The sequence below is a fragment of the Pezoporus occidentalis genome, unplaced genomic scaffold, assembly GCF_034315485.1.
Source record: "Pezoporus occidentalis ecotype Australia unplaced genomic scaffold, CSIRO_AGI_Poc_V1 ctg104, whole genome shotgun sequence".
NCBI lineage: Eukaryota > Metazoa > Chordata > Aves > Psittaciformes > Psittacidae > Pezoporus > Pezoporus occidentalis.
This window is the reverse complement of record NW_026912822.1, coordinates 2558728-2570448: the sequence shown is the minus strand read 5'-3', so window position 1 is coordinate 2570448 and position 11721 is coordinate 2558728. Positions and strand designations below refer to the sequence as shown.

Below are 11721 nucleotides of genomic sequence, written 5' to 3'. Positions count from 1 at the left end.
CCTCCAGGCTTCTTGTGAGGAGGGGGGGTAAACATTACTGAAAACGCTGATGTTCTAGCTGGTGCTATCAGCGTTATGCCAGACTGAAGCTGAAACCCAGCACTGTATCACCCACTAGGAAGGAGAAAAAAAACTACACCTGTTACAGCTGAAACCAGGACACTGTGCAAAGTGAGTGGGTGAAAACATGCAGTGAGACAGTGTAGAGCCTGTAGTTTTTGGTCTTACATTAGCCTGGGCTTTTCTACTTTGGACAAAGCTCCAAAATTGCATGAATTATGCTAAAGATTTCCAGCAGTGGTGGTTACTTAACCCCAACCGCTTACTATTTTTGAAGGCTGTTGCTTTTTTTTGTTTGGAAACAAAGTCAATGGTATCAAGTGTCAAGGAATTTTCAAAACCACTCCCTATATAAGACTTCTGCATGCCTTCTAAGTTTTAAATTACACAGGAAGAATGATGCGTACTGGATGAACTAGTAGTTTCCGGGAGCAGTTTTAGCCTATTCCTCCAAACAACCATTTTTTTTCCACCATTATTTTCCATATTAATAACAGAAAGCAAGCCTTTGTCCAAGCAGGAAGACAAGCTACAGGTTTACCCTTTCCCTGATACACATGACAAAGGACATCTTTGTGTGGAAACTTCTTACAAAGAGGTAGACAGCATCATTGAAGGTGCAGTGGAAAATCCATTGAGGGTGCAGTGAAGAAGGGGTTGCGACTTAAATATACAAATAAATAAATCATTTCAAGTTAATGATTAGTTTTGGGGATCATTTACTAAATTTAAAGTGTAAGAAATTTAAGTATGCATTACAAAAAGATGCGACAGAGCTTTTTTAGCTTATTTAACAATTCTCCACTCATGTTGCTGTTCAAGGCCAGGCTGTATGGGGCTTGGAGCAACCTGCTCTAATGCGAAGCATCCCTGCCCATGGCAGGGTGTTGGAACTGGATGATCCAAACCTAACCATTCTATGATTCTACAGTCTATATTATATAATATATAATAATATATATCCAGTTCCAACCCCCCCCTTCCATAGGCAAGGACGCTTCACAGTAGACCATGTTGCCCAAGGGTTTGTTCAGCCTGGCCTTGAACACTACCAGGGGTGGAACATTTACCACTTCTTTGGGCAACCTGTTCCAGCACTTCACCACCCTCACAGGGAAGAACTTCTTCCTTATATTGAACCTGAACTTCTCCTGTTTCAGTTTAAACCCATCACCCTTTGTCCTATTCCTACAGTCCCTGATGAAAAGTCCCTCTCCGGCATCCAGAGCCAGCAGTGTACCCTGGCAGCAAAGGCACCCAACAGCATCCTGGGCTGTATTAACATGGTACTTTTTAATCTTTGATTCTTTTTGAGCTTCAGTGACTTCAGTTTTCAAGTTTTCTTTGCAGTCACAAGCAGCCTAAAAACATATTGTTCTTTGTATAGCAATGGGTAGACTGACATTCTTTTAGAATACTGTGAAGCAGAAGCTAAGACAAAAAAGGAACCTTAAAAGTGCAAAAAATATCAAAAGTTCTAGAAAAAAACCCAGAGATGAGAAAAGGCACCTGGGTTTGCTGAAGGTCAACTGCCCTTCTGTCTGTAAACAAGTAGTGATCTAACACTGCATAGAAAGCTAAACAGTTTTTGACTTATCTACATTCATGTAAATGAACATGTCTTTGTTAGTTTCTACATGTGATGAAAAAGACCTTAACCCTTACATTTTGTGTTAGTGTCACTGTCCCTTCTAAGAAAAGAGCAGACACTGGAAACAGTTCAGCTGGCCTTCAAAGCATCCACTTTATGGATGACTTCAGTGCTTGTTGGAAAACCTCCAAGAGAAAAGGTGGAAGCTTCTTCAGTGTTGAATTCTACAGCTTCTCTTCCATTCTTGTTTGTTCCACAAGGCAATTCTTTGCTTATGATTTAAGAGATGAAGCAAAAGAAAAGCACACAGGTAAATTATTATGTCTTCTCTTCTGGAAACTGAACTGGTTATACACAAATACTGCAGGCTTTAAATACTAATAAAGTATAAGATGAATTAAGACATTTCACATGATCCAAAGCAATCCAATTACAACAGGTAGGCAAACCATGGTATCTGATAGCCAATAGCCATTTTACCCAAATTATCTGTATATGGCTAAAAACATTTCCCTGCAACTGCAGCACGTTAAGAACATTTACTCACTTATTGTCAGCCACCTGGTAAGCAGCTGGTAGTGTGTGAGGCTGTCCTGACTCCATGACTTTAGATCACTTAACTAGGTATTAAAGACACCACTTTTATTCAAAGGTTCAGGTACAGTCTTAGTACCAACTGTGCACCACCACATATGAATGTGATGCTGCTGCTATTTCTTCCACACAGTAATACCAGGTGCTTTTTGAGTTTTCTCTTTTGAGGACTGCAAATAGAGCTCTTATTTGACAAGCAAGGAAACTGGAAGTAAAGGGAAATTGCAGTGCAGGAAGTTAGAACCCAGCTAGTTCAAGACTACGTGCCCTACTTGCCAACTTAACTCGCTCCATGCAACATGCGTCAACATCTAACCAGGCTGATAACCAATAAAGCATACACAAAGCTCACATCAATGTGTCTGTCTTGGTGTACACAAACAGTAAAAAAGGAACCAACTGGATGTGCCAAGCCAGCATCATCCAGTCTTTGCTCCTGTTTCGACAGCCCTACCCATCCCTTCTGCTAGTCTCTAGCTCAGCATCACTCCAATCTAGGATAAACTGCCAGCAGCCTAGGAGAGCAGCATATGGTAACACATGGTACTCATCTCTGTAGACAATAAGAAAAAGAATTATGTCCCCATTTTAGTTCTCACAAGGTTCCTGTATAGGCCTGAGGTATATTTTATTTGTATCTTTAAAACCCAAGCAGGTTTACTGCTTTACCTATGGGTGATTTATACCAGCTTGATGGACTGAAGAACGTGATTGAGAAGGCAGCCTGGGGGGGTGCTGCTGTTTGTGTCTATGCAGTAAGGGCCTGAATATGAAATTAGCATCCTCCTCATTTTATAGCTGTGGCAACAAGCATCAGGTTTCACACTCCCTGCAGAACATACAAAATGTTCTGTCCCCACAGAGCTTGCAAACTGCACCAAAGAAAGCACAGTTACATATGATGCCCTGACATTACATAATACAGCCATTTCAGATGCTAAACCTAAGTGCGACATAGGAGCACGGTTTGGCCAAGTGTGTGCCTGTGCAAAGCAGCACATCACATAGGCCAGGAATAATTTGCCAACTTACATCATTTGGTCTTCAGTATTACCCACTGGCAACTAACAGGATTTGCCTTGGATACCACAGCCTCCTCTCCAGCTCTACAGCCCTGTTTTAGGTCTGTTGCCTTGTTTCATGACAGTTTCATTGGCAGTTTCATCTACATCACTGAGTCAGGTTTCTTCTCATCAGTCTTAACTCACTCCCACCCTTCCGCTCATCCATGTTTTCTCACATTTGAAAATGATTGCTGGTTACCAGAGAGAGGAGATCAACACCTCCCGCTCCGCTGCCCCCTTTGAGCAAGGTGCAGACTGTGATAAGGATACGGCTTTCATTTTGCAAATAACAAAACTACTTTTTCCATCCGTTCCTTTCTTCCCTCACCAAGTTTATTTGCTAGAGCTAACCTAACTTCACATCCCACCAAAAGTTTGTTTCTTCACAGATGTTCTATTTGTCAAGTACTTTTAAACTAGCTATGCTCTATGTAGAGCAGCCAGTACTGTCAAAGGCTCCAGCTCTGGGAAATCAGCGGGCTCAAAGTGCAGCAAATCTTCACAGTGTGAGAAAGTAACAGCTTCATGCAACACATTTCATAGGCACATCTCAGCCTGTCCTGATATCCCTGCAAAAGCCTCTCTCACCCCCCTAGCCCCTTCCCGTCTCCTGCCCTTCCTTCTACCTTTGATTCCGTCACTGACCAGCATCCCACCCCTCCAGTATGTCAGCTCGGTGCCCTTCAGAGCCCTTCACGATCTGATTTAACCTATTAGTCTCACGGGCAATGGCCCAGGTTTTTCTGCTGAGTCACTTTCCTGCTACTTGAGTTAGCTTAACTGGCTCAGAGGGGTGTGACGAACATTAAAGCTGTTCCAAAGAGCAAGACCTCCACTTTTAGTGATAGTAAGTGGCTAGATTGGTTCAAGCCATCCTACAAATGATAGTCTCTGTGGAACAGTTTTCATCCATCTACAGTAAAGACAGATCTCCCTAGAGTCAGAGTAAAGCATGCTTGAGCTATGGTAAACTAAAGCAAGCTTCTCCAACATAGAAAAGTTGATTGCCATCATTAGATGGACTCAAAGTTCAGCAACAGTTCTCAGTATCACCTAATCTACATAAGCTTTACAGACATATCAGCAATGAGAAAGTGTTATTACGTATTTACCTACAGTTTTACATCTAAAATATCTTACACAACTGCAGCAAAATTCTTTCCAAGCAGGTCTACCTGCACTTCAACTATATCCCTTGGGAATCGAGGGATTCACAATTATTGATGCAAGCTGATTTCACTTCTTCATGCTGCCACTGAATCTGTTAGGCTGACGAAATTACTTCTATCGCCACCACCTAGCTATCATGCAGACCAAACTCTTTGAGATACAGCGCTATGCTTTAACTATTCCAACTGGTAGCTTCCTGTCTCATGGGTATGAGTTGAGCACAGCAAGTTGTTGGATCAGATTCAGCATAAGATATTCAAGAAGCCTTGGTATAGGCCTGTCCCAGCAATGAATAGATCTTGAGGGCAAGCTTTATGATACCCTGAATAAAGGTAGTGAAGGCACACTCGGATAGGAATGGGAGAGGCCATAAATACTTAGTAAATAGAAACACATAGCAAATGAAACACCTAGTCTGAAGGAGAAATACACAAATACAAACTACAACATTTCCCAGTACACAGAGCCCAGTGTCTGAATGCACAAAGTTTAGTATATTACTTCTTTCAAACCCATTGCCCTTGCCTAAGTTGCACTGGTTTCTTCTGCTGTGTTTACAATACATCCCAGAGTCAGAAACTTCCTAACATTGTAGAGAAACTCCGTTCAGTCATCTTGAAGCATGTTGAGCTCCATTAGGAAGTACTATACATACCTCTTTCGCATAGAAATGCTACTATTACTGCAACTGCCACGCAAATAACAAAAGCTGCAATAAGACCATCTCTGCTTCTTTTGTGATGGCTGTCTCCTTTAAACAAATAAAATAAGGATTGGTCAGTGAGAAAGCAACTGTGTGCTACACTACTTCAGAACAGATACAACCCTGAGTATCTTTATAGGTATTTGGTTTTTAAAAAGTAACCTCAAGAAATTAATGTACCAGAATGAGTTATTAGCAAAACCCTACACCAGCTCTGGTAAAGTTAGACGCTAAGTTCCTTAGTACAGCGAAGGCACATCACCACTTGAAAGTCAATGTCCACCCCATTTTTTGGCCTATGAAAGGCTGAGCCAGAAATCAGCCAAATAAAATTTCATCAAACATCTTCTCTTGGGTTTGCAAGCAAGGTTTTGGTAGCAGGGAGACTTCATGGGTGGCTTCTGTAAGAAGATGCCAGAAGCGGCCCCCATGTCAGACAGCCAGGGCCAGCTGGCTCCAAGATGAACCCACCACTGGCCAAGGCCAAGCCCATCGGCAACAGTGGTAACACTTCTGCAATAACCTATTTAAGAAAGGGTAAAAACTGACATGCAACAGCAGACAGAGGAGTGAGAATGTTCAAGAGAAAAAGCCCTGCAGACATCAAGATCAGTGAAGAAGGAGGAAGGAGAGGAGGTACTCCAGGCACCAGAGCAAAGACTCCTCTGCAGCCTATGGAGAGCCATGGTGGAGCAGATATCCCCCTGCAGCCCATGGAGGTCCACGGTGGAGCAGATATTCACCTGCAGCCCATGGAGGGCTCATTACTTTTTTTTACCTGAAAAGCACTGAGTCAAAGAGATTTCAGAGCTCTTTTCCGTTTGAGAGAACTTAATGAAGCACACAGCTTTCGTGGAAGCACCAACATCCTTCTTAGGGATGAAAACTTCTGGGATGTGGTGAACGATTGGTGGATTGCCATTCAACTTCCACGTGTAATGCAGAGGCTTTGGGAAATCTGCTGTACATTTCAACACAAAGGCATCCCCGCTGTCATTGCAACTTGCTTCAGGTTTTGAAGGGGGAGCTAGAAAGAAGAAAAAAAAAAACAAAGACCATACTATATTACTTTGGTAATAAACCACCTTGAATTTTAGCACAGACAACAAAAGCAGCAGGAGGGTGCATAGATAAAAACATATGTGTGTGTGTGTGCTCATGCACATCTGTGAGAAATCTGTTTCTAAAAGCAGCCCTGTTTGTGGTGGTTCTGTGCCTAGTTCAAGACTCCTCATGGTTCGCTGTCAAGAGGATTAATACAAACACTGGCCAAATACATTTCTCAATGTAAAGCTGTCTAGATCTGCACAGGATAATACCAAAGATATTTAACTACGTATAGTATGCCTGAAGGAACATCTTTAGTAGACAACTAATGCCTGGGATAACTTGGGTGAGCTTGCTCAAAGAGTCTGGTTATCTACCTGAAAGTACACAGCGTGCCATCTATACTCATTCAAGAAATCATTCCAAGGTGAGCAATGACAGGCACATGAATTAGATGCCACCTTTGGAAATTTGTTTAAAGTGCCAAAGCAACTTAACAAAGCCAAAAGAACAGCCTCCCACTGTTGCCATTTGCTTCCCTGACAAATAAACACCCCCCTTTCTAGCCTTCTTAAAGCGAATAACGTGGTGCAAATTCTTCATGCAGTTCTTCCACTACTTACGTAGCACAGTAAGTGTGAAGGTTAATGGAGAACTTTCTTTCTGAGTACTGAAGTACTCCAATACGTATACGCCAGCATCACTGTTCTGCAAGTTAAATATAGTCAAGCAGCCATTCTCCTCATTAAGGAAGCTTCTGTTACGGAAAGAAGGAAAATACATCGTGTTTTGTCCTTCCCATTCAGCCACTTTATCCTTGTTTTTCGTCCAAATTATTTCATCTGGGTTTTTTTCTATATTCACTGGAAAAGTAAAATTTTCTCCCACAATGCCAAACAGGTCCTGGCAGCAGATGCCTGCTACAGAGAAAAAAAAAGAAAAAAGTTACTTTAACAATTGTTTTATACACTATTGCCTGACTAATACTCTATGCACTACCAGATACATTCAAATTTAGGTTAGAAGCACATCACGATGTTGATAAATAAGGCATGCATCAGTTAAGTATTACTCAAACCTGGGCTTTCTGCACAATTGTGTGACAGGCACCACAAAGGGATGCACTTTCCACATAACGGTCCCAGGTAGAATCACTGTCCGAATCTTCTTCCCTACCCTAAGCTCCTCTATCCTCAGTACTTTTCCTTTATTCACCTGAATTAGGCCTCCTGCCTATGGTCTGATGAAAAAAGATAAAATGAAGAGTTGTCATCACCAGCAAAATCTGTCTCAGCATCCTGCTGCAGAATACCCAAATGGAAGATCCTGCTGAGCAAATAAACTGCAATTTTTCCAGCATGAGTACCCACAGAGTTAGTAAAAAGCACACTTCCAATGCAAAGTTGCTACTCTGTTCAAAGCATCTGCTCTGAACTCATGGGGATCCTAGGGACTTCCCCTGGAAACCTCACTTCATCAAGTTTATGTTAAATAACTTCCCAAGCAAGAGAAGGGGGATGTCCAGAAACCCTTACTGCTATGAGTGTTGAATCAATTGTACTCTGCTCAAAAAACCTAGACATTCAATACAAACCAACACACAACAAGAGAAAAGAAGAACTGCAAGAGATTTTTCCTTGTTTTTATTAAGGACAGCTACACGTGCTAAAAAATCGACTCATCTAACAGATGTTACAACATTCTGCTATGGGGAAGGGATACTGTAAGCCATTAGCACCTCTGTGTCCCTGCTCCGGTCTTCAGCAATCACTTCCTACTTCTACTTCTGAATGGCTCTAACAGAAAAGAAAATCACAGGACTACTGCCGTGGCAGGCATGTACGTGCACACTGACAAAAACATGGCAATACTGAGTTCAAATTACACGTGCAATTAAGGACTTGATTCTACTCCACTACTAAGTTGAAGGAAGGGCGTGAGTATAAATACAGTAACTGCACACAGTGAAAAAGAAATATTTCATGAGCTTATTCTTCAAGACAATTGCTCCCATGTGATAGCTACTATTTTGGGTTTACTTCTGTGGTTTTGGGGGAGGTTTACTCCTAAACAGCATCAAGTCAAGAACTCATCAATTCCTGTATCATTCTGTGCTTCCCTCCCTTTTCATGCCATCTTCATATGAAAACTACTGTTCATAAAATCATTGTGGATACTACAGCTTTATCGCACCAGAACAAGCCACTTCACTGCGTATGAGTCCAGAAAACAAACCACAGGCCACGTCACTCCACATCCGATCTCCTTTCCACAGGAAAGCAGTCAGGAGGTCAGCATGGCCAGTAATTAAGATTAGGTTTCCCACAGGCAAAGAACAATGCTTGACAGCATGCTAGAGCATCCTGCTCTTTGGCCTGGTGTCACACCAAAGAAACTTTCGCAGAGAGAGAATGAAGACAAGCAATGGGAAACACACTTCTGTGTGACAGGTACAGAACTCCATGCACAGAAGGTCTCATCCAGGCCTTACTTATGGACCATCCAATCTGTTTGCAATGAGTACTGTTCTCATGCCATTACAGTTTCTACTTTCGTTGTCTGCACTTACACAGTAGCCTTTTCCAGGCACAGGAACTGGAAAAGCAAAGAGGAGAGAGGGCTCAGCTACCACTCCCACATCTTTTCATGACAACCCTGCTGCCTTTGTCTTCTCTCCTGCTGAGACAGATTTAAACATTTCACTTGCTCCTGCTGTTCCAATATGAGCATCTCTTTCCACTCATCTCAATTAGCAATTTCCAGAAAAGCACAGAACCCAGGATCTCCAAACATTTGTCTTTGGAGACCACCAGGCAGCAGGATGTTGTGCAAAATGAAACACTGTTTTGATGTGATGAAGCTTGGTGTCTTGTTAGAGATTTGTTTCATAAAGGCAACGCTTAGGAGTGCATCTTCATCCAGAAGTCCTCTCTTACTGCCTAGGGACCTACAGTGCTCCTAGCATGGTGTCATGGTTTAAAACCAGTCAGGCACCTCGTTCACTCACTCCCCCCCCTTTCTTGCCCTCCCCCTACTCCTGGAGGGACGGAGAGGAGAATCTAAAAGAATGCAACTCCCATGGGTTGAGGTAAGAACAGTTTAGTAACTAAGGTATAACACAAATCACTACTGCTACCACCAATGATAATAATGATAAAGGAAATAACAAGGGAAGAGAATACATCATCTCACCACCAGCCAACCGATAACTCGCCCCCCCCAGCCCGACCAAGCACCGACCAATACCTCATCCAACCCTGCCGTACACTCCCTCCCAGGTAACTCTCAGTTACCTCCTGGGCATGATGTGCTGTGGTATGGAATACCTCTTTGGCTAGCCCGGGTCAGGTGTCCTGTCCCTGCTTCCTCCTGGCTTCCCCTCCTCCCTGGCAGAGCATGAGGCTCACAAAGTCCTTGGTCAGACTAAAACATCGGTGTTATCAGTTCTGTTCCCAGGCCAAAAGTCAAAACACAATGCTGCACCAGCTACTAAGGAGAAAAATGACTGCTACTGCTGAACACAGGACACATGGAAAAATACTCCCTGCTCTACCAACCATGAAACTATGCCTCTCATTAACTTTAGCTCACAGACCCACAGCCAGACTGAGGTGGCTTAATGTATCAAGCCACAGCGCTGTTGGCACGAGCAAGGTAATGCAATTCCCTTCTGGGAAGAAAGCAGCCATTTTCCAGATACCAAAAGTACAAGCAAGGCGAACCACCACTGCTCAGCCCACCACTAATAACTTCCTAAGCCTGGGTATTGATGCATGTAAACTCTGTATCATTGCTCTCGAAAGTTAGTCACAAAAGCTAGGCTGGAGTTACAAGAGCAAGGTTGCTTCTTCTTCAAGCCCAGAAATGAGACTGGAAGAAAGCAGAGCTGAAAAGAAAACACATTTTCCCTCCACAGCTGCTACTTGGTATGGGTGATCACTGTCCTCTTCAGCTCACTGTTGTTTTGTTGGCTGCTGAAAAAATGGCATGGCAGCAAGGAGCTGAAGAGTTCCTGCCCAAGGACACTCAGAGCCCCCAGGAGTAAGACAGGATCAACATCATCTCCTCCCCTCTAAAACCAGGGGGAGTGAGAGATCACTCACTCACTTCCCTGCTCTGCTGTACTAGTGACAGTCTGAACAAACCTCCCACTCAATGCTGACAGCTTCCTTTTCTTAAAGGAAATGATGTATAAGGTCTCCACCACTGTTTCAGCTTCTAAAGAAAGCAAGTGCCATTGTATGTTTCCTAAATTTCCCAGGGATTTCCCCCCCTCTTTTCTACTTCATTTTATAAGGGGACAGATCTCCCATTTCACAGCGGTTAACCTCTCTGCTGGACAAACACCTTTAACCACACTTGTCAACTCTCAAGATCCAAGGAGCCTGTGCATCAATCCAGAGATGATCCTGGCTTTCCAAGGACTAAGACCATTAATCACATTAAGCTAAGAAACTCTCAAGTAACATTTTTCACTCTGCGTCCATCCTGTCGCATTAAATGTCAATGGAAAAAAAAACAAAACGCACCTATTTGTTCCTTTTTGGTATTAATCACAGCCACAGCTCTGGAGACAAAGATTTATCAAGAGCTTTTAAGCAGGCAGGAGAGGATTCTTTTTTCCTTTTGTGAGGAACTGGACAGGGCTTTGAGCACCCTGGTCAAGTGGATGGACCCACGGCATGGAGGTTGGAACTAGACGAGCTTTAAGGTTCTTTCCAACCCAAACCATTCTGTGATTCTATGAAATTCAGGGCTTCCTGTTTATTCAGGAAGATTCAAGAGTAAGATAACAGGACAACACAATCGGTGTCAGCTTTAGGCAGCTGATGACCGATCTTTCAATTCATACCATTTAAAACCATGTTTAGCGTTCCTATTAACAACCTGCTGAGCTAACCACACTCTACAAGCAACACGGATTTCTGAGAAGTCCAGAGTTTTCCCCATTCATCAGAAAGGCGCTGGGAGCTGCTCTAAGGTCTCCCCGGAGCCTTCTCGTTCCCAGGCTGAACAAGCCCAGCTCCCAGCCTTCCTCACAGGACAGGAGCTTCATCGCCCTGCTCATCGCGCAGTTCCAGCACACGCGAGAGGAAGCGGCGCTGCCGAGCACCTCCATTCAAACGGACTGGAACGGAGGAACCGCCCTCAAAGCCGGAGCCCAACTTTCTCAGCCGCCGCTCCAGGAGAGGGGGACACGGTACCGGGCGCAGAGCTCCTCCGCAGGGATGCCGCCAACACTCGCTGCCCGCCCCGACGCCGGTCAGGGGAGCCGGGCGGCAGGGAAGGAGGGAAGAGAACACGCGGAGGGCTCAGGAAGGGTCCGCCACGAGGGCATCTCCCCCAACCAAGACTTACCTAGGAAGTCCAGGAAGACCAGCAGCCACAGCAGCAGCGGCACCGCCGGCCGCATGGTCTGTCCTGGTCTGACCGCGCCGCCCGACTGCTTGCTCGTTCTCCTCTCCTCCGCTTCCTCACTCACAAGCGCTGCT

At 44.0% G+C, this 11721-nt stretch overlaps 1 protein-coding gene across 2 annotated transcripts; it reads right to left on the bottom strand.

Annotated features, from left to right (window-relative positions):
* Positions 1-689: 689 nt before the first annotated feature.
* On the bottom strand, positions 690-11690 carry LOC134163814 (lymphocyte function-associated antigen 3-like). 2 transcript variants are annotated; one of them, XM_062618987.1, is made up of 5 exons: positions 11588-11690; positions 6853-7149; positions 5961-6209; positions 5135-5230; positions 690-1922 (listed from the first exon to the last, which is right to left on the bottom strand). In XM_062618987.1, exons 1-5 carry the CDS (start codon positions 11640-11642, stop codon positions 1876-1878), a joined length of 744 nt encoding a protein of 247 aa, XP_062474971.1. In that variant the 5' UTR covers positions 11643-11690; the 3' UTR covers positions 690-1875. The 2 variants fall into 2 exon arrangements, with proteins under 2 accessions (XP_062474971.1, XP_062474980.1); XM_062618996.1 differs by having other exon boundaries at positions 6853-7146.
* Positions 11691-11721: the final 31 nt, after the last annotated feature.

What these genes read in the sequence shown, in the direction of transcription:
- LOC134163814 (XM_062618987.1), bottom strand. Translation starts at nt 11,642, where the DNA reads ATGCGGCCGGCGGTGCCGCTGCTGCTGTGGCTGCTGGTCTTCCTGGAC. An exon ending in GGTCTTCCTGGACTTCCTAG is followed by an intron (nt 7,150 to 11,587) that starts GTAAGTCTTGGT and finishes TTTTCTCTGTAG; the next exon opens with CAGGCATCTGCTGCCAGGAC. An exon ending in CTTCACACTTACTGTGCTAC is followed by an intron (nt 6,210 to 6,852) that starts GTAAGTAGTGGA and finishes TCTTCTTTCTAG; the next exon opens with CTCCCCCTTCAAAACCTGAA.